This window comes from Callithrix jacchus, chromosome 22 (assembly GCF_049354715.1).
Source record: "Callithrix jacchus isolate 240 chromosome 22, calJac240_pri, whole genome shotgun sequence".
In the NCBI taxonomy this organism is placed as follows: Eukaryota; Metazoa; Chordata; class Mammalia; order Primates; family Cebidae; genus Callithrix; species Callithrix jacchus.
In genome coordinates this window covers 39,951,864-39,977,343 of record NC_133523.1, presented here as the reverse complement: position 1 = coordinate 39,977,343, position 25,480 = coordinate 39,951,864, and the positions used below count along the sequence as shown (strand labels likewise).

General features: G+C 53.7%; 2 protein-coding genes across 13 annotated transcripts in view; both read left to right on the top strand.

The window, feature by feature from the left end:
* SYMPK (symplekin scaffold protein) overlaps positions 1-4,984 on the top strand; it is a 41,044-nt gene extending 36,060 nt beyond the window's left edge. For all 6 annotated transcript variants that reach the window (XM_078360169.1, XM_008988251.5, XM_035283593.3 and 3 more), the window contains 5 exons: positions 2,285-2,472; positions 3,505-3,681; positions 3,876-3,971; positions 4,274-4,600; positions 4,712-4,984. In XM_078360169.1, coding sequence (XP_078216295.1) covers positions 2,285-2,472; positions 3,505-3,681; positions 3,876-3,971; positions 4,274-4,600; positions 4,712-4,849 — 926 coding nt within the window. In that variant the 3' untranslated portion in view covers positions 4,850-4,984. The remainder of the gene's footprint in view (positions 1-2,284; positions 2,473-3,504; positions 3,682-3,875; positions 3,972-4,273; positions 4,601-4,711) is intronic.
* A 146-nt stretch (positions 4,985-5,130) lies between these two features.
* Positions 5,131-24,110, top strand: RSPH6A (radial spoke head 6 homolog A). Of its 7 annotated transcripts, XM_035283597.3 has the most exons (7): positions 5,131-5,872; positions 8,232-8,469; positions 14,511-14,699; positions 14,874-15,278; positions 17,990-18,134; positions 19,826-19,943; positions 23,713-24,110. In XM_035283597.3, the coding sequence occupies exons 1-7, from the start codon at positions 5,223-5,225 to the stop codon at positions 23,948-23,950; spliced, it is 1,983 nt and encodes a 660-aa protein (XP_035139488.3). In that variant the 5' UTR covers positions 5,131-5,222; the 3' UTR covers positions 23,951-24,110. The 7 variants fall into 7 exon arrangements, with proteins under 7 accessions (XP_035139488.3, XP_035139493.3, XP_035139487.3 ...); XM_035283602.3 differs by lacking the exon at positions 17,990-18,134; XM_035283596.3 differs by having other exon boundaries at positions 14,511-15,278.
* Positions 24,111-25,480: the final 1,370 nt, after the last annotated feature.

Sequence of the window (25,480 nt, the reverse complement as noted above, 5' to 3'; positions counted from 1 at the left end):
TCCCTGTGCCGCTCACTTCTATGCTCCAGCCTGAAACAGCTTTTCAGTGACTTACTTCCTAACCTTCCCCGCAAGTTCTCTCAGAAACTTTTGAAGTCAAGAGAGGAGCTTATGGAAATGTCAAACCCACATTAAAACTGAGCAGGGGCCAAAGCCGGGGGAGACCAGCAGGGAGGAGAGAGCTCCAGGCTCAGAGGCCAGGGCTATGGTCTCACATTCCCAGACCCCTTTGGTGATCTGCGGGCAGTTCTACCGTTCCCAGGACAGTATGCTCATATTGTTTGCATACAATTTGAGGGGATTCACACACACACACACACACACACCCCAAGACCATTTGTGGACCCAGATTCTCCTAGATGCCCTGAGGAGCCTAGGCCCAAGGAGAAAGGGCCTTGCCAGAGGTCACACAGGCGACCAGGAGCCAGGTCCCTGGAGGGGTCGGCAGGGCCTACCCTACACAGCCCCACCTTTTTCTTCCAACACGCCCAGGCCTGCACACTGCGGGCTAGACAGTCCTCCAGCTGGTGTCCCCAGCACCCAGGCCACATTTTCCCCCTGCTTGGGCACCAGCAGATGGCTGGCCTCACTCTCAAGGTCACGAAGTCCAGTCCTTTCCTTGTGCACTGTTTGCTCCCCCATAGACCACCCTGTTCCTCTGGAGAACTTGTCTATAACTAGACCCACTCCTGGTAGTCTGTTCCAGCATTAAGAAAACTCAGCATCTCTGCTCCCCCATATCCATCCTGGGTGGTTCTGGGGACACGGGAGGGAGAGCCCCAGCCCTGTCCTTCCAGGGTGTACAGTCCAGGGAGGGACACAGGAAGTCCCTGGCCAGTAACAACTGAGGAGTGTCCTGAGACTGGGCAGAGGGGTGACCTAATCCAACCTGGGTGTCGGACATCAGGGAGGTCTCGAAAGAGGGGACCCTTGGGCTGAGACCAGGGAAGGACGAGTAGGCAGGAGGCTGCAGGGACCGAGGAGGCGCTCGCCAGCTGGTTCTGGACCTGCAGTGCCAAGCCTGGTGACCTAGGGGACAAAGGAGGGCCCTGGTCTAGAGAAGAGGTCAGGCTGTGGCCACTGGGGAGGGCGCCCCTGGGGGCTCTTGCAGGTCAGGTGGGAATTTGGCCTGTCTCTTGAGGGTCTCTGGGAAGGGAGTCAGGTCTGATCTTTCCAAAGCCCCCTGCAGGCTATTGTATGGAAAGTTGATCAGAGGCTCACGGGAGGCACAGCTGACAGGGAAGGAGGGGAGGGGTGATTCTGGAGCCTTTAGGTGGCTGAGTGGGCAGCACCAGTGACCACCTGGCCCTGAGGAGGAGCGGGGCTTCCTCGGTTTCTGGCAGGTCCTCTGCCACTCTCTGCTCTGCCCATTCAGCCTCGTCCCCACTTGTCTATGCCTCCCCCTCCCTTAGAGGTCCCACCCCTGTTCTCTGTTAGCCTCTCAAGGATTTTGGGGGTTGTGGGGGGTGCTCTTCTGGCTCAATAAAGACTTCCTGGTTGACACTCACATGGCAAGTGGTGTTTGGGGAAGGGCTTCAAAGGCAGCTCCTGGGGCCTCTCATTAGCACAGTGGATTGGGGCATAGCCACCCACCCGGGGAACAGACCCCAGGGCCTGCCTTCGTGGGTGCTCGTGCTGTGCTAACCCTCTGGGTCCTACTGGTACTGGCACTGGGTGTTAAGCTGGGGGCTCATTGTATGCCCTGGCTCCAGTCGCCTCTTGTCCCTCCCTTCACTATTACTCTACTGATTCTACCCTTATTCCCCACACAGACCTTGGCCTGGCACCCCCCATCTTTCCAGCACCAGCGCAAGCCCTGTGTCCCTGTCAGGAGTGGGTGGGCAGTTCCTTAGCCCTCTGCTGAGCTGGTCTGTGGATTGCTGTTCTCCCTGGAGGGGCTGGTGGAAGCCAGTGGCTGCCTTTTCTCCCTAACAGGGGTGGGGGGCCCTGCCACTCCCCCAGGGCTTGGCAACACATCTTTCCCAAAGTCATCCTCAAAGAGAGGGTGTCACGGGCTCCCTGTTCCACTCACTGTGGGGCTTCCTGGAGTTGAATGTCTTCTCCCTTGAACCAGGCCTGCAGGTTTTCCAAGCGCGGGGCTGCAGTGTGTCTTCTGCTGGGTCAGGGGAGTCTCCTGTCTCCGCCGGGGACTTTAGAAGTCAGGGTTGGCTCTTCCCCTCATGTGGGCAGACAACAGGGCGGGGCTCTCAAAGGGTGCTGGCGCTCCCACCTCCCAGGGGGCAGCTGGGCAGAGAGGACAGGCCCACTCTCCGCCTCCTCGCAGCCACCAACCTGTGCTTTGCGGAGCGGAACGTGTACACGTCAGAGGTGCTGGCCGTGGTGATGCAGCAGCTGATGGAGCAGAGCCCCCTGCCCATGCTGCTCATGAGGACCGTCATCCAGTCCTTGACCATGTACCCCCGCCTGGGGGGCTTCGTCATGAACATCCTGTCCCGCCTCATCATGAAGCAGGTAACCCACCCCCAGCTACCCATCCCCAGGCTGCAGATGGCAGCACACCAAGCTGACAGAACTCCCCTTCCCCTCCTGACCCCCAAGGGAGCCAGGTGGAGGATGGCTGGCTCTGCCCTGCCTCCTGCCAGGAAAATAGCAGTGCTCCAGGGTCTATGACTTGGCCAGCTCCCAGGTGATGAGGGAGGGCAGCTGGGTGGTAGGAGCGTGGTAGCCTTCAAGGAGCCTACACTCAGGAGAGACATGGCCGCTCCTCACCCCCAGCACTGTGTGCTGGGTCAGGATGCATCTCCGAGCTGACACATGGTCCAGGTTTTTGAGGGGTGCTAGAAATTTGGGCTTTAGAAATGCCCTGATTGAGTCCAGGCGTTATGGCTCACACTTGTAAGCCTTTGGGAGGCCAAGGCAGAAGGTTTGCTTGAACCCAGGCGTTTGGGGCTGCAGTGAGGAAGAATCGCCCTACTCACTGCACTCTAGCCTGAGCAACAGAGTAAGACCGTGTCTCAAAAAAAAAAAAATTACCATGATGAAACAAAAAACAACCCCATCTGCAAGCCCCAGACTCGATTTGGCCTCTGGGTTGCCACTTTACAACATCTGGCTTAGAGGTTATATGTGGATTCAGACAGACCTGGGTTCAGATGTGCCCCTCCTTCCTCATTTGACCCTGGACAGGTCCCGCACCCCCACGGACCTCCGCTGTTTAGCAGAGCTAATATCGCCCCCTGGAGGCTGCCGTGAGAATGTCATGAGAGGTGCTCCTGCAGCACTTAGCCTGGGCCTGGCCCAGCAGGGGAGGTCCAGAAAAGGCAGCCCTGGGTTTTCCACCTCCTTCCCAAGTTGACCTCATGGTCCAGCTGCCTGGTTTGGGAAGACAAAGGACCCTGGAGGGAGGTCAGGGCTGCTTGTGGCGCATCCAGAGGAATGGACAGTGGGATTTGGGCATGGTCTTGGCAAGGTCTTTCTTCCAGTGTTGGGGCTGGGAGTCTGCCTGTGTGCCCCTCCCGACGGCTCCCTCCTTGCCTGGTCCAGGTGTGGAAGTACCCCAAGGTGTGGGAGGGCTTCATCAAGTGCTGCCAGCGCACCAAGCCCCAGAGCTTCCAGGTCATCCTGCAGCTGCCGCCCCAGCAGCTGGGAGCCGTCTTTGACAAGTGTCCTGAGCTCCGGGAGCCCCTGCTGGCTCACGTCCGCTCCTTCACCCCCCACCAGGTACCCTTTCCCCCTACCCCAGGTGTGTGGTACCCCCTGGGTCCCTCCGGTTGGGGGGGAACTGAATGGAGATGAACACCAGAAGGCCCTGCACTGCTGGGAGCTCTGGAGGGTTGGCCCCAGGATCTGAGGTGTGCAAGTGGGCTCTCTGTGCCAGAGCTGGCCTCAGTACCCCCTTCCTGCTCTCCACCCAGCAAGCTCACATCCCCAACTCCATCATGACCATCTTGGAGGCAACCGGCAAGCAGGAGCCAGAGGCCAAGGAGGCATCTTCGGGGCCCTTGGAGGAGGTGAGGGCCCTGCAGCCTACCCATCTGGATCCTCAGATCCTCACCCAGTACCCCAGGCCAGCAAGGCTCACCGGGGCCTGCTCCCGACCCCCGAGACACGAAGGCCACCCCTGCCTCTGAGCCACCCATCTCCCAGGGGATGCTCCTACTGGAAGGGAGTTGGGGGTCTGGGGGACAACTGCCCCTCCCTCCCTGTGCCCATAGTGAAGAGCTCAAAGACCACCTCAGGGTGGCCCTTCTCTTGCCCACTGTCCTCTGAGCCACTCGCCTCTGAGCTTCTGTGTGGCCCTCCTCACCCCCAGGATGACCTGGAGCCCCTGGCCCTGGCCCCTGCCCCGGCCCCCCGGCCTCCACAGGACCTCATCGGCCTACGGCTGGCCCAGGAGAAGGCCTTAAAGCGGCAGCTGGAGGAGGAGCAGAAGCTGAAGCCCGGAGGAGTGGGAGCCCCCTCCTCTTCCTCCTCCTCTCCCTCAGCCCGACCGGGCCCGCCCCCGTCAGAGGAAGCCATGGATTTCCGGGAGGAGGGGCCTGAGTGCGAGACCCCGGCCATCTTCATCAGCATGGATGATGACTCGGGGCTGACTGAGGCCGCACTGTTGGACTCTAGTCTGGAGGGGCCCCTACCCAAGGTAGGGAGAGCAGAAAGATCCGGGCTGGGGTGAAGGTGAGGGGCGGGCGCCAGGGTGCAGAGTGTGGAGGGGACCGCGCCCTCCTCCGACTGGCTCCCCTTCTGTCATCAGGAGGCTGCAGCAGGCGGATTGACCTCGAAGGAGGAGCGGAGCCCCCAGACCCTCGCCGCTATTGGAGAAGATGCTGTGAAGACCCCCAGCCCGGCCGCCGAGGATGTGGGGGAACCCGAGGCCAAGGGGAACAGCTGACGGGTCTCGAGGGGGAAGGAGGGTGGGACCGGGACGTGAGGCTGGGAGATGGGCAGAGCTCGACCTGCGGATGGTTTGCCTTAAAAAAATAAATAAAAGATGTGAAATTGGGCAAGTTACTGCAAAGAAAGAAAACAGTGGGCCTGGGTCGTGGGTGTCGTCTCGAGCCTGGCGCGACGTCGGCTGTGGGGCTGCGCGGGATCGGGAGTGCGCGCCCAGAGCCGGCGCGGAGCACACACTGGCCCAGCTCCCCGCGCCCTCCCCGGTAACGGCCCTCCTCCAGTGCTCAGAAACCTGCGGTGCCAGCGTGCGGTTCGCTTGACCTCCCTGTCTGCAAGTCTTCCTCCTAGAGGTCTGTGCCTCCCTGCGAGCCATGGGGGACCTGCCGCCCTACCCTGAGTCCCTTCCCCAGCAGCCCCCGAGCCGGAGGAGTTCTCAGGCCTCCGAGAGGCGGCGCAGCTGGGGCCAAGCTCAGCCCCTGGCAGCCGACCCGGAGGAGGAGCGGCAGATGCCTCCAGACGCCCAGCACAGCACCTCAGGCTGGTCACAGAGGCGCAGCCTGTCCCAACAGGAGAGCTTCCTGATGCCCCGGGCCTTCCAGGCTGAGGAAGTCCAGCTGGGTGGCACGGAGTACCCATTCATGAACTCGGGCTTTCCCTCAGAGTTTCAGCCCCAGCCTTACCCAGATGAAAGCAGGATCCAGGCTGCCCAGGGCACCACCAGCCTAATACTGCAGGGGCTCCAGCAGGGCCAAGGCGGCCTATTCCAGCACCTGGACTCTGCCTTCCAGGAGCCCCCGGTCAGCCCCTTGAACCAGTTCAACCTGTACCAGTCAGACCAGATCTATGAAAGTGCCCAGCACAGGCCCTACAGAAGAGACGACCCTGCCCTTCAGTTCTCGGGCTCTGAGCTGGGCTTCCCGCAATACAACGCCGAAGTTCCCGAGCCAGAGCCGCTGGAGCTGGCAGTGCAGAACGCCAAGGCCTACCTGCTGCAGACCAGCATCAACTGCGACCTCAGCCTGTGAGCAGGGGCCAGGAGAGGGGCTGGTGGGGGACCCAGGTAGGGAGGGGCCCCAGCCAAGGCCCTGCCTTAGTCAGTCACACAAGGGATGTCCCTCATGGAAAACCAGTGACTGCTCTGAGCCTCTCGTGCAGCTCAGAGTTGGAATCAATGGCAACAACAGCTGGCATTTACTAATCAGACGTGCTGGCTGCACACACTTAATTCTCAGCTGAGATGAGCGCCTCTGCTCATCCTGCTTTACAGAGGAGACAGACAGACAAGTTGGGTTGCTTACCCAAAACCACACATAGGATGCAGCAGAGCCAGGGTTCCAGAACACGTGATTTGGCTCCCCAAGCCCTCTTCCTTTACTTATTTTTTTCAGACATAGTCTCACTCTGTCCCCCAGGCTGGAGTGCAGTGGCACAATCTTGGCTCACTGCAAGCTCCACCTCCTGGGTTCAAGTGATTTCTCCTGCCTCGGTGTCCCCAGTAGCGGGGATTGCAGGTGCACTCCACATCCAGCTAATTTTTGTATTTTTAGTAGAGACAAGGTTTCACCATGTTGCCCAGGCTAGTCTTGAACTCTTGACCTCAAGTGATCTCCCTGTCTCATCCTTCCAAAGTGCTGGGATTAAAGACATGAACCACCGCACCCAGCCCAGCTCCCAAAACTCTCTTCTTACCCAGCAACGAAACCTCCCTGCCTGAGGAAGACACTTGCCAAAGCCACTTAGCTGCAGTCACAATGCACCGCTCTCAGCCTCCATGAGATACCCAGGAAGCTCTCATCCTCGGGGAGTGGACAAGCAACCAAAAAACTGATAAACTGAAGTTAAGGGCGGCTCCAGTGAAAAATAAGGGAGGCTAAGAGGGCTGGGAACACATGAAATAGTGTGGGTCTGGCCAGGCGCGGTGGATCATATCTGTTATCCCAGCACTTTGAGAGGCCGAAGCAGGCAAATCACCTGAGGTCAGGAGTTCGAGACCAGCCTGGCCAACATGGCAAAACCCTATCTCTACTAAAAAATACAGAAATCAGCAGAGTGTGGTAGCATGGGGCGGTAATCCCAGCTACTTGGGAGGTTGAGACAGGAGAATCGCTTAAACTCAGGAGGCAAAGGTTGCAGTGAGCCAAGATCATGCCACTGCACTTCAGCCTGAGACTGAACAGAGTGAGACTCCATCTCAAAAAAATAGTGTGGGTCAGGGAAGGCCTCTCTGAGGAGGGGACATTTGATTAGGGCCCCAAAGGAGGCGAGGGAGGGCACCTTGCAGATAACTGAAGGAAGAGTGAGCCAGGCAGAGCACATGGCAAATGCAAAGGCTCTCAGGCTTGCGGTCTTTGAGGAGTAGTAAGGAGGGGCTGGTATGTCTGGAACCAAGGGAGGAAGAGGGAGAAGCGGGAGAAGCGAGGCTGATGAAGTAATGGTTCTTGTTAAACACAAGGCTCGGCCCCACCCCTCCAATGCTCAGCGCCTGCTACGGCTCCCCTTTGCCCACAGTGGGAAGCTCAGACTCCTCACCACAGCCTTCAAGGCACCTGGCCTGAACCATTTAACACCCTGCTCATGCCTGCAATCCCAGAACATTGGGAGGCCAAGGTGGATGGATCACTCGAGGTCAGGAGTTTGAGACCAGCCTGGCCAACATGACGAAATTCCGTTTCTACTAAAAAATTTTCAAAATAGCCAGGCGTGGTAGTGCGTGCCTGTAATCCCAGCTACTCAGAGGCTGAGGCAGGAGAATCGCTTGAACCCAGGAGGCGGAGCCTGCACCAAGCTGCGATCATGCCACTGCACCCCAACCTCTCAAAAATAAATAAATAAATAAAGCTGCAAACCCTCTTCCATCCCTGGCACCTCAGGCCCCATTCTCTACATTATGTGTCACCCTAGAAATTACCGCCCCATGCCTGACACAGTATAGATATTTTGCTTGTTTGATTAGTGTCAGTCTCCTGGGTGCAGTGGCTCACGCCTGTAATCCCAGGACTTTGGGAGGTAGGCAGATCACAAGGTCAAGAGTTCAAGACCAGCCTGAGCAACATGATGAAACCCCGTCTCTACTAAAAATTAAACATTAGCCAGGTGTGGTGATGCACACCTGTAGTCCCAGCTACTCAGGAGGGTGAGACAGGAGACTTGCTTAAACCCAGGAGGCGGAGGTTGCAGTGAGCCAAGCTGGTGCCACAGCACTCCAGCCTGGGTGACAGACTCTGTCTCAAAAAAAAAAAAGAATCAGCTACACCTGGGCAGGGACCTTTCTGTTCCCTACTGTGTCCCCAGCAGCAGGCACAGGGCCAGGCACAGGGCAGCCGGCTCAGTGAGCTGAGTGAGTGATGTCCCCCTCCTCCCACTCCTCCTGCTGGAGGCAGGTATGAGCACCTGGTGAACCTGCTGACCAAGATCCTGAACCAGCGGCCCGAGGACCCCTTGTCCGTCCTGGAGTCACTGAACCGCACCACGCAGTGGGAGTGGTTCCACCCCAAGCTGGACATGCTGCGGGATGACCCAGAGATGCAGCCCACCTACGAGATGGCAGAGAAGCAGAAGGCGCTGTTCACCCGGGGTGGAGGCGGCGCCGAAGGCGAACAGGAGATGGAGGAGGAGGTGGTGAGTGAGCCAGACAGGAGAGGCGGGCGCGGGATGGGGGCGGGGGCCCAAGCTTACTTAAGGCACAGCCTGTGCCAAGGCCTGGAGGCAAACAATAGCATTCCACAATCCAGCCACAAAACAACTTCAGTCTTGGCCGGGTGGAGTGGCTCAGGCCTGTAATCCCAGCACTGGGAGGCTGAGGCAGGTGGATCACGAGGTCAGGAATTCAAGACCAGACTGGCTAACAGGGTGAAACCTTGCTTCTACTAAAAATACAAAAATTAGGCGTGGTGGCGGGTGCCTGTAATTCCAGCTACTAGGAGGCTGAGGCAGGAGAATCGCTTGAACCTGGGAGGCACATGTTGCAGTGAGCTGAGACTGAGGCACTGCACTCCAGCCTGAGCATCAGAGCGAGACTTTGCCTAAAAAATAAATAATAATGGGCGCAGTGGCTCACGCCTGTAATCCCAGCACTTTGGGAGGCCGGGGCGGGCAGATCACGAAGTCCAGAGATCGAGACCATCCTGGCCAAAATGGTGAAACCCAGTCTCTACTAAAAATACAAAAAGCTGGGCATGGTGGCGTGCACCTGTAGTCACAGCCACTGTGTAGTCACAGGGAGGCTGAGACAGGAGAATTGCTTGAACCTGGGAGGCAGAGGTTGCAGTGAGCCGAGATTACGCCACTGAACTCCAGCCCGGCACCTCGCGACAGTGTGAGACTCTGTCTCAATAAATAAATAAATAAAAATAAAAATCATAGGTCACAAATGCTTTAACACCTTGAAAACCCCACCCTAACATTGAAAAATCTAAGTCAAATTATCTTAAGTCTGGGACTGTCTGTATTTAATTTCACAATCCCACAATCAGATAATGCTTAAAATTGGGGTCAAGCGTTCTTTCACTTGTTCAACAAACTTGTGTTGCGGACTCTATGATAATTCTGACACCTGCTTGGTCCCCTGCTAAGAGCTTCCAGCACGTGCTGTCATTTCACCCTGTTACCCAAGCACCAGCCATGCAGGCTACATGCTGCTGCTCTCTGCACACAGAGCCAGTCACTGAGACATTCCGAATTGCCAGCTGGAGAGTTTTCCCCCCGCCTTTTAAAAAAATTTTTAATTAATTAAGTCAGGGCTGGGCACAATGGCTCATGCCTGTAATCCTGGCACTTTGGGAGACTGAGACAGGCAGATCACGAGGTCAGGAGTTCAAGACCAGCCTGGCCAACATGGTGAAACCCCATCTCTACTAAAAACACAAAAATTAGCCGGGCATGATGGCCCGTACCTGTAATCCCAGCTACTCAGGAGGCTGAAGCAGGAGAATCGCTTGAACCTGGGAGGCAGAGGTTGCAGTGAGCTGAGATTGTGCCACTGCATTCCAGCCTAAGTGACAGAGCAACACTCTGTCTCAAAACAAATAAATAAAAATAAATAATTGAGATGGGGTCTTGCTATGTTGGCCAGGTTTGTCTTGAACTCTTGGCCTCAAGCCATCCTCCTGCCTCGGCCTCCGCAAGTGTTGGATTACAGGCATGAGCCACCATATCTGGCCAAGAGCTGGAGTTCTTAATTTGGGGTCTGTGGAAGGGCAAAATCGGGGGCTTTGTGGCCTGTGAATGCTTCTAGGAAATGACTCATAAAAAATGGATGATTTGGCATTTTCTATTTTTTTTTTCTGTCTAGTGCGAGGCAAGGCTCTTATTTCTCTCGTTTTCTATCTTCCAGACAGCTAGCCAGGACCTTCAACGGCATTTAGGCGATAAACCATTCCTTCCCACCCCACACAGTTTTCAAATGCCTCCTGCACCATCTGTTTCCCCACACAGGGTCCTACCAGAGTCTCTGCTCCCGGCCTTGGCTCTGTGGATGGCGTCCAGCTCTGAGACCCTCCTGTTTACTGCTGACAGCAGCTCATGCCGGGTGTCGCTGTTTTGGTAGCATAAAAGTCTCCCCATCACTGAACCTCAAGTGCTTGACTATTCTCACATCTATCATTTTATTGATTGATTGATTGATTGATTGATTTGACATGGAGTCTCACTCTGTCACTCAGGCTAGAGAGCAATGAACTCTGCTCACTGCAACCTCCACTTTCCGGGTTCAATGTGATTCTCCTGCCTCAGCCTCCCGAATAGCTGGGATTACAGGTGTATGCCAGCACGCCCAGCTAGTTTTTGTATTTTTAGTAGAGATGAGGTTTTCCCATGTTGACCAGCCTGGTGTTGAACTCCTGACCTCAAGTGATCTGCCTGCTTCAGCCTCCCAAAATACTGGGATTCAGGCATGAGCCATGCGCCCAGCCAGATCTATAATTTTAGACTAACTTTAGGGCCAAGTTTCATTCTTGTTGCCCAGGCTAGAATGCAATGGCACGATCTTGGCTCACCATAACCTCCACTTCCCAGATTCAAGCCATTCTTCTGCTTTAGCCTCCCAAGCAGCTGGGATTACAGACATGCGCCACCACACCCAGCTAATTTTGTATTTTTAGCAGAGATGGGGTTTCTCCATGTTGGTCAGGCTGGTCTCGAACACCTAACCTCTGGTGATCCACCTGCTTCGACCTCCAAAGTGCTGGGATTACAGGCATGAGCCTATAAACCACACCAGCCTATGTATTTTTATTTCTTTTTGAGATGGAGTCTCGCTCTGTCACCCAGGCTGGAGTGCAGTGGTGTGATCTCAGCTCACTGCAACCTCTGCCTCCCATGTTCAAGCTATTCTCCTGCCTCAGCCTCCCAAGCAGCTGGGATTACAGGTGTAGGCCACCATGTCCAGCTAATTTTTGTATTCTTAGTAGAGACAAAGTTTTGCCTCGTTGGCCAGGCTGGTCTTGAACCCATGATCTCAGGTGATTCTCCCACCTCTGCCTCCCAAAGTTCTTGGGTTACAGAGATGAAGTCTCACTCTGTCGCCCAGCCTGGGGTACAGTGGCGCGATCTCAGCTCACTGCAACTTCTGCCTCCTGAGTTCAAGCCTTATCCTCAACCTACTCAGTAACTTGGATTGCAGGTACCTGCCACCATACCTGGCTAATTTTTTTTGTTTGTTTTTTTGAGACAGAGTCTCACTTTGCCGCCAGGCTGGAGTGCAGTGGCACCATCTTGGCTCACTGCAACCTCCGCCTCCTGGGTTCAATCGATTCTTCTGCCTCAGCCTCCCAAGTAGCTGGGATTACTGGCATCTGTCACCACACCCAGCTAGTTTTTTTGTATTTTAGTAGAGATGAGTTTCATGTGTTAGCCAGGATGGTCTTGATCTCCTGACCTTGTGATCCCTGCCCGCCTTGGCCTCCCAAAGTGCTGGGATTACAGGTGTGAGCCACTGCACCCAGCCAATTATTTCTATTTTCTTTTTCTTTTTCTTTATTTTTTTTGAGACGGAGCCTCGCTCTGTCACCCGGGCTGGAGTGCAATGGTGCAGTCTCGCCTCGCTGCAACCTCCGCCTCCCAGGTTTAAGTGATTCTCCTGCCTCAGCCTCCTAAGTAGCTGGGATTACAGGCACCTGCCACAACACCCGGTTAATTTTTGTATTTTTAGTAAAGACAGGGTTTCACCATGTTGGCCAGGCTGGTCTCGAACTCCTGACCTTATGATCCACCCACCTCGACCTTCCAAAGTGCTGGGATTACAGGCCTGAGCCACTGCGCCTAGCCTTAGGAACCTTGCGATTCCATCAGGACCACATGGATACGCCAGGATAATCTCAAGATCCTCAACTTGATCCCATCTGCAAAGTCCCGCCATGAAAGATCACGTATTCATAGGCTCCGAGAAGTAGGACACAGATATCATAGAGGTGGGTGGAGGGGTGGCCGCTATTCTGCCTTCCACAGCTCCTCTCTCTCTGTCCTGATTTCAAATTCTGGCAAGAGAGCAGATGGTCTCCCTGGTTTGAGTCATGTGTTTCCCTGGCCAGGTCAGGTCAGCCAAGGGCAGGCAGTTTATGCTGATCTCAAAAGAAAAGACCTACTTGGGGCCGGGCGCGGTGGCTCACACTTGTAATCCCAGCACTCTGGGAGGCCGAGGCAGGCGGATCACTTGCAGTCAGGAGTTTGAGACCAGCCTGTCCAATATGGTGAAACCCCATCTTTACTAAAAACACAAAAATTAGCCGGATGTGGTGGTTCAAGCCTGTAATCCCAGCTACTGGGAAGAATTGATTGAACCCAGGAGGCGGAGGTTGCAGTGTACCAAGATCATGCCATGGCACTCCAGCCTGGGTGACAGAGTGAGACTCTGTCTCAAAAATAATAATAATAGGCCGGTTACGGTAGCTCATGCCTGTAATCCCAGCACTCTGGGAGGCTGAGGCAGGCAGATCACTTGAGGTCAGGAGTTCAAGACCAGCCTGGCCAACATGGTGAAACCCCATCTCTACTAAAAACACAAAAATTAGCTGGGCGTGGTGGTGCACACCTATAATCCCAGCTACTGGGGAGGCTGAGGCAGGAGAATGACTGGAACCCAGGAGGCGAAGGTTGCAGTGAGCGAAGATCATGCCACTGCACTCCAGCCTGGGTAACAGAGCAAGACCCTGTCTCAAATAATAATAATGATAAATGAAGATTTGGGGACCGGTGTTGGAGACAGCCTTGTGGCCACATGGATAGGGGCTGGCAGGCATTTCCCTGGGAAAGGGAAGGACACTGGTCTGTGGCCTGTGCAGATACACATCACACTTCTTCCCCTGGCTTCTGAGCCAAAACTGCTGGCTTCTACTTTCAGCCTGCTTGCTTTCAATCCCTTTCTGAGCCTCTCTTTCTTCCTTCTTTCCTTCCTTTCTTCCTCTTTTTCCTCCTCCTCCTCCTCTCCTTTTCTTCTCCTTCCCCACCCCACCCATCCTCTGGCTGTGGGAATCAAGCAGATGGTGTAGATGGAGGCAGTGAGGGCAGGACTTACCACCATTCTCTAACATCACTGACTCCTCCATTCCCGACCTGTCTTCTCCCTTAACTTTCTGTGAACTATGGAGTACATATTAGGAGTGCTTTGGGCTTCAAGTCACAGAAATCATGACTAAAAGTGCCTTCTTTGTTACAGGAGCAAGAAGGCCAAGGTGGGTAAGGCAGCTGAGCGATGCTACTGGGGACCAGGCAATATCCACCATTCAGCTCCACCACCATTAAGGGTGTAGGACTTTGTCTCCCATGTGTTGCCTCATGGTCCCAAGGTAGCTGCTGTGGCTCCATATTTTACATCACCATTCCAGACTGGAAGAATAGGGAAGGACAAAAGGCAGAAATTTTCTCCTAGTGTGGTTTTGCCTTTTCTTCTCTACCAGGGACATCCTGTCCAAGGGCTTTCCCTACATCTCATTGGCCAGCATGAGTGGCCTGAGCAGCTGAGTTACAAAATCTTTTAGGTCTCTCTCTCTCATTTTTTTTTTCTTGAGACAGAGTCTCACTGTGTCACCCAGGCTGGAGTGCAGTGGTGCGGTATCAGCTCACTGCAACCTCTGCCTTTTGGGTTCAAGAGATCCTCCTGCCTTATGAGTAACTGGGATTACAGGTACCTACCACCACGCCTGGCTAATTGTTGTATTTTTAGTAGAGACATGGTTTCACCATCATGACCAGGCTGGTCTCAAACTCCTGACCTCAGGTGATTCACCTGCCTTGGTGTCCGTAAGTGCTGAGATTTCAGGCGTGAGCCACCACACCAGGCCTTTTTTTTTTTTTTTGAGACAGGGTCTCACTCTGTCACCCAGGTTGGAGTGCAATGGTGCAATCTCAGCTCACTGCAACCTCCGCCTCCTGGGTTTAAATGATCCTGTCTCAGCCTCCTGAGTAGCTGGGATTACAGGTGCCCACCACCAGGCCTGGCAAATTTTTGTATTTTCAGTAGAAATGGGGCTTCACCATGTTGGCCAGGCTGGTCTCAAACTCCTGACGTCAGGTGATCCACCTGCCTCAGCCTCCTGAAGTGCTGGGATTTCAGGTGTGAGCCACTGCCCCCAGCCTCTCTTGACTCTAGAAGAATCTGGAAGAGCTAGGCTAGGAAGTGGAGCCTGAGCGTTCTCCCCTCCACCCTCCACCCTACCCTGCTGCAGGGGGAGACACCAGTGCCCAACATCATGGAGACTGCCTTCTACTTCGAGCAGGCTGGCGTGGGCCTGAGCGTCGACGAGAGCTTCCGCATTTTCCTGGCCCTGAAGCAGCTGGTGGAGCAGCATCCCATCCACACCTGTCGCTTCTGGGGCAAGATCCTGGGAATCAACCGCAGCTACCTGGTGGCTGAGGTAGAATTCCGGGAGGGCGAGGAAGAGGTGGAGGAGGAGGAGGAGGTCGATGAGGTGATGGAGGGCACCGAGGTCCTGGAGGCTCACGGCGAGGAGGAGGGAGAGGGGGACGAAGAGAAGGCCTTGGACTTCATCCCTAAGCCCATGTGGAATCCACCACCTGTGATCCCCAAGGAGGAGAGCCGCTCGGGCGCCAACAAGTATCTATACTTTGTGTGCAACGAGCCGGGCCTGCCGTGGACTCGCCTGCCCCACGTCACACCGGCCCAGATCGTCAACGCCCGAAAGATCAAGAAGTTCTTCACAGGCTACCTGGATGCACCAGTTGTCAGCTACCCACCCTTCCCGGGCAACGAGGCCAACTACCTTCGGGCGCAGATCGCCCGCATATCGGCTGCCACACAGATCAGCCCGCTGGGCTTCTACCAGTTTAGTGAGGAGGAGGGCGACGAGGAGGAGGAAGGTGGTGCTGGGCGCGACTCCTACGAGGAGAACCCCGACTTCGAGGGCATCCCCGTGCTGGAGCTGATCGACTCCATGGCCAACTGGGTGCATCACACACAGCATATCCTGTCGCAGGTGAGCGCCGGAAGCCCGGGCATGACCCTGCAGTACTGACATCAGGCTGGGCGCGGTGGCTCACGCCCGTAATTTCAGCACTTTGGGAGGCCGAGGTGGGAGGATCAAGGTCAGGAGTTGGAGACCAGCCTGGCCAACATGGTGAAACCCTGTCTCCACTAAAAATACAAAAATTAACTAGGTGTGGCGGCAGGCACCTGTAGTCCCAGCTACTCGGGAGGCTGAGGCAGGAGAATTGCTTGAACCCGGGAGTCGGAGGTTGCAGTGAGATGAGATGTCGCCACTGCACTCCAGCCCGGCAGAATAAGACTACATCTCAAAAAAAAAAAATACTGACATCAAGTTCTTACTGTGCTAGGCATTGTGCCAACTAATATTCATTTGTTCCTTCATTCATCCATTCATTCTTTCATCAATTCATTCATTCATTGGTTCAACAGATATTGGTGGATAATCCCATCAGAAACCTTTGGGGACAGATGCGTTTTTTTTCTTTTTTTCTCTTTTGGAGGAGTCTCACTCTTGCCCAGGCTGGAGGGCAGTGGCGTGATCGTGGCTCACTGCAACCTCCACCTCCCAGGTTCAAGCAATTTTCCTGCCTCAGCCTCCCATGTAGCTGGGACTACAGGGGCACACTGGCATACCTGGCTGTTGTTCTGTATTTTAGTAGAGACAGGGTTTCACTGTGTTGCCCAGGCTGGTCTCAAACTCCTGAGTTCAGTCAGGCAATCTGCCTGCCTCGGCCTCCCAAAGTTATAGGCATGAGCAATGGCTCCTGGTCCATTTTTTTTCTTTTAAGACGAACAGTCTTGTTCCATCACCCAGGCTGGTATGCAGTGACATGATCATAACTCACTGCTACTCTGACCTCCCAGGCTCAAGCAGCCCTCCTGCCTCAGCCTCCAGAGTAGCTGGGACCACAGGCATGTACCGTCACCACTGATTTTTTTTTTAATAGATGGGGTCCCACTGTGTTGCCCAGGCTGGTCTCCAACTCCTGGGCTCTTTCCACCTTCCAAAGTGATCCCTGTGCCTTGGCCTCCCAAAGTGCTGGGATTACAGGTACTGGCCATCCAGCTCAGCATCTACATTGTTTTGTTGAATCCAAGTCACTCATTTTGAGATGAGCACAAACATCATTCCCATTTCAGAGTTGATGACGCAGAAATGGGCTATAGCTGGCGCTTATGTTCACCCATTAGTCCAGCAAGCATTTATTGGCTCTTGGGCTGGGTGAGGTGGCTCACACCTGTAATCCCAGCACTTTGGGAGGCTGAGACAGGTGGATCACTGCAGATAGGCGTTTGAGAACAGCCTGACCAACATGATAAAATACCGTCTCTACTAAAAATGCAAAGTTAGCTGGGTATGGTGGTGCGTGCCTGTAATCCCAGCTACTTGGAAGTAGTGGCTTGCACCCACCACTGCACTCAGCCTGGGCAGCAAGAGCAAAACTCCGTCTCAAAGAAAAAAAAATTGCTGGGCACAGTGGTTTGCACCTATAGTCCCAGCTACTTGAAAGGCTAAGTCAGGAGAATTGCCTAAAACTGGAAGGTGGAGGTTGCAGTGCCGCTGCCCTCCAGCCTGGGCAATACAGTGATACTCTGTCTCAAAACAAGCAAACGAAAACATTGATTGGCTCTTGGGTATCTCATGTAAGGCAACAGCAATCCAATGAGAGAGGCACCCAGGACACCCCCATTTCACAGATGAGCAGACAGGAGATCCTATGGACTGCCGAATGTCAGCTGCACAAGCGGGGAGGCTTTGGGGATCTCTTCAAGGCTGTATGACCAGTACCCAGAGCAGTGCTTGTATAGAGTAGGTGCTCATTAGGTATATGTTAAAGAATAAACGAGTGGACCGGGTGGCTCACACCTGTAATCTCAGCACTTTGGGAGGCTGAGGTGGACAGATCACTTGAGGTCAGGAGTTCAAGACCAGCCCGGCCAACATGGTGAAACCCTGTTTCTACTAAAAATACAAAAATTAACTGAGCGTAGCTGGGTGCGGTGACTCATGCCTGTAATCCCAGCACTTCGGGAAGCCGAGGCAGGTGGATCACAAGGTCAAAAGATCGAGACCATCCTGGTCAACATGGTAAAACCCTGTCTCTACTAAAAATACAAAAATTAGCCAGTGTGGTAGCTCGTGCCTGTAGTCTCAGCTACTCAGGAGGCTGAGGCAGGAGAATAGCCTGGACCCGGGAGGCAGAGGTTGCCGTGAGCTGAGCTCATGCCACTGCACTCCAGTCTGGGCAACAGAGCAAGACTCTGTCTCAAAAAAAAAAAAAATTAACTGGGCATGGTGTCTGGCACCTGTAATCCCAGCTACTTGGGAGGCTGAGGCAGGAGAATTGTTTAAACCAGGAGGCAGAGGTTGCAGTGAGCTGAGACCATGCCACTGCACTCCAGCCTGAGCAGCAGAGTGAGACTCTGTCTCAATTAAAAAAAAAAAAAAAAAAGGAATCAATGAGTGAATGAATACGTGAATGAAGGTCGCACAGTCAGGAGTCCTCACCTCAACATAGCAGCTCCGTCAGCCTGTTTCCCACCTCCCCTTAACTGTGCAGCTAAATCTTGCCCTCTTCCCATGCCTGGGTCTCTTGAGGACAGGGCCATGCTTTAGTCCCATTGGGCCTTCACCTCCCTGGAGGGTGCAGGCTGGGCTCCATGGACTGGGGCATTACCTGAGCTTCCCCCAACCCCCAGGGCCGCTGCACTTGGGTGAACCCTTTGCAGAAGACAGAGGAGGAGGAGGACCTGGGGGAGGAGGAAGAGAAGGTGGATGAGGGGCCGGAGGAGGTGGAGCAGGAGGTGGGCCCCCCACTGCTAACACCACTTTCAGAAGATGCAGGTAAGACGCATTCTCAGCCTGCACACCACTGGCCAGGAAGGGCTGGGAAGAAACGGAGGGGCAGCTGGACTGCTGGGGTCCATCTCCCCCATCCTCCCCTCCCAGCCTCAGAGGCTCAGCTACAAAACAGGCACGATCACAGTGGCATCCCCCATCGGGAGGTTCTGGGAACATGTCCATAGACTTGTGGCAGTGGCCCAGACCTTAGGCTATGACCTTTTGAGTCCTGCATGGGCCTGAAGTGAGGGAGATGTAGTTGGGGAACCCTCCCTAAAGACTGGAGCTGGATTGAATCACAAGGTCAGGCGTTCAAGACCAGCCTGGCCAACATAGTGAAACCCCAGCTCTACTAAAAACACAAAAAATTAGCTAGGTGTCGTGGCAGGTGCCTCTTATCCCAGCTACTCGGGAAGCTGAGGCAGGAGAATCGCTTGAACCTGGGAGGTGGAGGTTGCACTGAGCTGAGATTGCACCACTGCACTCCAGCCAAGGCAACACTGTGAGACTGTCTCGGAAAAAAAAAAGATTGGAGCTGGGCGTGTGTGTATTGTTGTTGCTGCTGTTGTTCTGAGACTGAGTCTGGCTCTGTCGCCCAAACTGGGGTACAGTGGTGCAATCTCCGGCTTACGGCAACCTCCCGGATTCAAGCGATTCTCTTGTCTCAGCCTCCTGAGTAGCTGAGATTGCAGGCGCATGCTACCACACCCAGATAATTTTTGTATTTTTAGCAGAGACGGGGTTTCACCATGTTGGCCTGGCTGGTCTCAAACTCCTAACCTCAAGTGATCCACCTTCCTCAGCCTCCTAAAGTGCTGGGATTATATGCATGAGCCACTGTGCCCAACCTGGAGCTGGATTTTGGATGAATGGACAGGAATTTCCTAAGGTTGGGGCCTCAGGCACCCACAGGGTAGTGGAGAGAGAGGCTAGGAGTGGGTAAGGGGACAAGTCCTGGATTTGAAACTAGATCCTGCCAGCCTGTGCCCTCTGCACCCTGGTCCAAACCGATGGCCAACCCGGGAGTGGAATCACAGCGGCTCCCCAGTCTGGGGGCCCTGCTGGGCACCAAGCACTGCAGCAGATGTGCTGCAGACACTGTCACCAGGCCTCAATGCCACCCTCCAACAGAGGCCAGGTGAACCTCCCCATTTTCTGGGTACAGCTACTGAGGCTCAGACAGGTGAACTGGCTTCCTGGGGTCACATAGAGAGTGGTCCAGGCTGGGTGCAGGGGCTCAAGCCTATAATCCCAGTACTTCAGGAGGCCGGAGTGGGTGGATCACCTGAGGTCAGGAGTTTGAGACCAGCCTGGCCAACATGGTTAAACCCCGTCTCTACTAAAAATACAAAAAATTAGCCAGGAGTGATGGCACACACCTGTAATCCCAGATACTCAGGAGGCTAAGGCAGGAGAATCGCTTGAACCTGGGAGGCGGAGGTTGCAGTGAGCTGAGCTCATGCCACTGCACTCCAGTCTGGGCAACAGAGCAAGACTATCTAAAAAAAAAAAAAAAAGAGAGAGAGTGGTCTGCAGCCAGGGTTCAAACACCGAAGCCCGAGCTATTGGTCGCTGTCGTTCCCTTCATAACCCTCCAGGCCTCCCTCATTGTTGCCTGCCTTCCTATGGGGCACAGTACAGGGCCTGGGGCCTCCCTGACCCTGACACCCCTCTCTGCTGCCTCTCCACCACAGAAATCATGCATCTGTCACCCTGGACCATGCGCATGTCCTGCAGCCTCTGCCCACAGTATTCGGTGGCCGTCGTGCGCTCCAACCTCTGGCCCGGAGCCTATGCCTACGCCAGTGGCAAGTAGGTGTTCTCCCAGCCCCTCCCAGCAGGGCGATCCCTTAGGACTTCTTCAAGGCCTGGTTGGGCTGGGCACCTCGCCAGGGTGAGCAAAGATGGGGAGGGTCCCCTACAGGAAGCCCCAGGACTGACCCCTTCACAGCTCCTAGGAGTTTCACAGGTGTTGGGAACCACCAGCCGAACCCTGTTCGTGGGTGCCTTGTGTCCAGCAGTGACGAGAGAGTGAGAAAAGAAACAAAGACACAAGAATAGAATTTTACAGCATGGGTCCAGGGGTCCAACGCACTCTCACGGAGTGATCCGAGTTAGCACTGAACTCCCGCCCAGCTCCGCAATCCCCACAAGTCTTCAGCCTTCCTCACCAGGTGCCTGGCCACCGCCTGCTTCTACCAGCTCTGTCCACCAGATGGCGTGACGACTTTTCCTAGAATTTCCTTTTTAATCTCAATGCGAACCAGGACCATTCGCTCCGATATGAATCACAGCCCTGGTGGAATTGCACGTATTCTGGATACTTTAACACATTCCTGGCTTTTTTTTTTTTTTTTTTTTTTTGCCTTCTCTGGAAGCTGGGAAGAGGCATGTTTGCTTTTGCCAACTCCCTTCTTCTGACCATACCCCAATATGCCCACATCCCTCTGAAAGCAAAAGATCCAAACTTGAGGCCCCACTTGCCCATCCATCCGCTGCCCCCACCCACCCACCTGCTCTTCTGTCCCCCACCCAATCTGTGTCCATCCATTGTTGCATTTTTTTTCCTATTTTTTTCTCTTTTTTGAGATGGCGTCTCTGTCACCCAGGCTGGAGTGCAGTGGTGCAAACTCAGCTCACTGTAACCTCCACCTCCCAGGTTCAAGCGATTCTCCTGCCTCAGTCTCCAGAGTAGCTGGGATTCCAGGTGCCTGCCACCACGCCCAGCTGATGCTGTATTTTTTGGTAAAGATGAGGTTTTGCCATGTTGGCCAGGCTGGTCTCAAACTCCTGACCTCAGGTGATCCACCTGCTTTACCCGCCTTAGCCTCCCACAGTGCTGGGAATACAGGCATGAGCCACCACACCCAGCCAAGTATTGTGTCTTGAAAGGATCAGGGAAGAATTCCTGGGAAAAGCAGTTTTTCTTTTTCCCATTACCTCTTTCTTTTGTTTTTCTTTTTTCTCTCTCTCTTTTTTTTAAGACGAGGTTTTACCATGTTGGTCAGGCTGGACTTGAACTCCAGACCTCAGGTGATCCTCCTGCCTTGGCCTCCAAAGTGTTTGGATTACAGGCGTGAGCCACCACGCCCGGGGCCCCGTTACCTCTTTCTTAGGGAAAGGAAGAGATAATGGGGAAACGAAGGCAGAAGGAACATCCTAGACCAGAGTTTTCCAACTGTGAGTGCATGGCAATCCCCTGGGAATCAGGTTTGATGCAGATTCTGGTCTCATGGGTCTGCAACGGAGCCTGAGGTCTGCGTTTCTGACAAGCTCCCAGGTGTAGCCGAGGCTACTGATTCAAGGGCCACCTGAACCAGGATAGGTAGGGAGTGCAAGGCTTCCAAAGAAGCTGTGCCTTTGAAGTCTCCAAGGAAGTCCTGGAGGAAAACAATTCTCTCCAGAAAAGCAAGAATGTAAAAATAAGGTCAAACCCACACTGCTCCTCCATGCAAACTCTGTATCCTGCCCTACCTTGCTTCTTGCTCTTTCTCCCCCTACTTCTGTCTTTTTTTTTTTTTTTTCTTGAGTTGAAGTCTTGCTCTGTTGCCCAGGCTGGAGTGCAATGGCATGATCTCAGCTCACTGCAACCTCTGCCTCCCAGGTCCAAGCAGTCCTCCTGCCTCAGTCCCCTTAGTAGCTGGGATTACAGTCATAATCCACCACGCCCGGCTGTTTTTGTATTATTAGTAGAGACAGGGTTTCTCCATGTTTGGCCACTCCTGACCTCAGGTGATCCACCTACCTTGGCCTCCCAAAGTGTTGGGATTACAGGCGACTGGCCCTCTCTTCCTCTTTATTGGCCTCTGTCTCCCTCTCTCCCTACCTCTTAGTCCCCTCCCTTTCCTCCCATTTATTCCTTTTTCCTTCTCTAGTTAAAATTCTGCAGAAAGGGTGAATTGGCTGGGTTAGGACTGAGCGCTTACCTCCTTGTTCATTATCAATCTGCTCTTATCGGAATGTAAGCACAACAAGAGGTTTGTTTGTTTGTTTGTTTGTTTGTTTTTAATAAGATGGGGTTTCACCATGATGGCCAGGCTGGTCTTGAACTCCTCACCTCAGGTGATCCACCCACCTCAGCCTCCCAAAGTGGTAAGACTACAGGCATGAGCCACTGTGCCCAGCCTTTATTTCTTTCTATCTTTCTTTTTTTTTTTTTTTTTTTGAGACAGAGTTTCACTCTTGTTACCCAGGCTGGAGTGCAATGGTGCGATCTTGGCTCACCACAACCTCCGCCTTCTGGGTTCAGGCAATTCTCCTGCCTCAGCCTCCTGAGTAGCTGGGATTACAGGCAGGCGCCACCATGCCCAGCTAATTTTTTGTATTTTTAGTAGAGATGGGGTTTCACCATGTTGACCAGGATGGTCACGATCTCTTGACCTCATGATCCACCCACCTCGGCCTCCCAAAGTGCTGGGATTACAGGCATGAGCCACCGCACCCGGCCTCTTTCTTTTTTTTAATGAGCCTTGCTTGGTGGCCCAGGCTGGAGTACAGTGGTGTAATCTCATGATCTCACTCACTGCAGCCTTCACCTCTTGGGTTCGAGTGATTCTCAAGCCTCAGCCTCCCAAGTAGCTGAGACTACAGGCACCCGCTACCACACCTAGCTAATTTTTGTATTTTTTGTAGAGATGGGATTTCACCACGGTGGTCTCGAGCTCCTGACCTCAGTTGATCCTCCCGCCTCAGCCTCCCAAAGTGCGGGGATTACAGGCTGAGCCACCGCGCCCGGCAGGGATTTTTGTCTAGTTTGTTAACTGCTGTGTCCCGAGCACCTAGATCATTTTATTCATGTCCCACATCATATGTCCAACACAAAGAAAATGTCACAATATAAATAAACTGATATCCAACATGAAATTATGTCTCACATAAATAAGAGCCACATATATAATTTAAATTTTAAAAAAATTTATTTACTTATTTATCGATTTATTTTGAGACACGTTTCTCACTCTGTCACCCAGGCTGGAGTGCAGTGGCATGATCATAACTTACTGCAGCCTCAAACTCCTGGGCTCAAGCAATCCTCCCACCTCAGCCTCCCCAGTAGCTGGAACCATAGGCATGTGCCGCCACAACTGGGTAATTTTTAAACTCTGGGAGGTGGAGGCGGGCAGCTCACTTGATGTCAGGGGTTCGAGACCAGCCTGGCCAACATGGTGAAGCCCCCTTTTACTAAAAATACAAAAATTAGTCCAGGCGTGGTTGCTTATGCCTGTAATCCTAGCACTTTGGGAGGATGAGGTGGATAGTTCACTTGAGGTCAGGAGTTTAAGACCAGTCTGGCCAAAATGGTGAAACCCTGTCTCTACTAAAAATACAAAAATTAGCTGGGTGAGGTGGTGTGCGCCTGTAGTCCCAGCTGCTCGGGAAGCTGAGGCGGGAGAATGGCTTGAACCCAGTAGGCAGAGTTTGCATCCAGCCTGGGTGACACAAAGAAACCCAGTGAGCACATTTCAGCCTGCCATCCTTGACTTTGCCATCATGCTACACACATGCTGGGTCCTACCTTTAAAGGAAGTCAAGGCTGGGGCCTTTGAAGGAGAATTTCACAGTGTCTCCACTGCCTCTCCAGAAAGTTTGAGAACATCTACATCGGCTGGGGTCACAAGTACAGCCCTGAGAACTTCAACCCGGCCCTGCCAGCCCCCATTCAGCAAGAGTACCCCAGCAGCCCAGCGATCATGGAGCGGAGTGACCCCACAGTGGAAGAGGAGCAGGCCGTGAAAGCAGTTCAGGAGGAAGTCCTGGCAGCCACAGAGGAGGAGGAGGAGGACAAGGAAGAGGAGGAGGGCGAGGAGACAGATGACTGAGGCCCTAGATATAGCCACTTTCCCCAAGCAGGTAGATAGCAGATTTTCCCTTGTAAGTAGTTAGTATGGATTATATTTTCACTGTCTGCTTCCTTTCCCCAGAGGGCAGGGATAGAAAAGGAAGGCAATTGCCTCAAATAAAATAAAATTCCTCCATGGCATTATGGGTGAGCCATTCATTCCTTTGTTTGCCACATCTGTTGACCTGGACTCCAAGTCAGGGCTCTTAGGCCCTGCAGAGGGTACAGAGGGCACAGACATTGCCTGGCAGAGTCTCTCCCACCTGTTTGGTTTTTGTTGTTGTTTGAGACAGGGTCTCATTCTGTCACCCAGGTTGTAGTACAGTGGCACAATCTCAGATCCCTGCAGCCTCGATCTCCTGGGCTCCAGCAATCTTCCCATCTCAGCCTCCTGAGTGCACATCACCACATACACTAACTTTTTTTGAGATGGAGTCTTACTCTATTACCAGGCTGGAGTCCAGTGGCATGATCTTGGCTCACTGCAACTTGCAACTCCTGGGTTCAAGTGATTCTCCTGCCTCAGCCTCTGGTGTAGCTGGGACTACAGGCACGTGCCACCACACCCAGCTAATTTTTATAGTTTTAGTAGAGACAGGGTTTCACCATGTTGGCCAGGATGATCTCAATCTCTTGACCTCGTGATCTGCCCACCTTGGCCTCCCAAAGTGTTGGGATTACAGGCGTGAGCCACAGCGCCTGGCCCACATTCACTAATTTTTGTATTTTTTGTAGAGACAGGGTCCTGAGTAGCTAGGACTCCAGGCACAGGCCACCATGCCCGGCTAAATTTTTTCAATTTTGGGGGGTCTCACTATGAGATGGGGTCTCACAATGTTGCCCAAGCTGGTCTTGAACTCCTGGCATCAAGCAATCTGCTGGTCTTGGCCTCCCAAAGTATTGGGATACAGCCACTGCAACCAGCCCCACCTGTTTTATTTATTCACTTATCTGGCCATCAAACTATTACTGAAACATGTCCTGTCAGCCCAGCCCTGTGCTGGGGACACAGAGGTGACCAGACAGCTGCAGCCCTGCCTTCCTGGACCTCACAACACTATAAGGAGCAAGACTCATCTCTAGACAGTGACAGCCCAAATGGGGAAGCCCAGAGGACTGACAGAGATCCCGAGCCAACTCTTAAAGGGTCAAGAAAAGAACAGGGAAAGGCATTCCAAGAATAGGGAACAGAATGTGCAAAGACCCAAGGGCAAGAGAGAGTGTGATATGTTGGCGTAGTTTTTCAAGCCTCATTTTAGGGGGTAGATAGTGTGAGGACTTAGTAGTGAGAGATGAGATTGAAAAAAGGTTGGCAGGGGCCAGATCGCTTGGGGCTTAACTTTGTCCTGTGAGCACTAGGGAGCTACAGATGGATTTTGAGCAGGGGAGGGCCCTGATCATATTCATGCTTTACAAAGATCTCTCTAGGCCAGGTGTGGTGGCTCATGCCTGTAATCCCAGCACTTAGGGAGGCCAAGATGGGTGGATCACCTGAGGTCAGGAGTTTGAG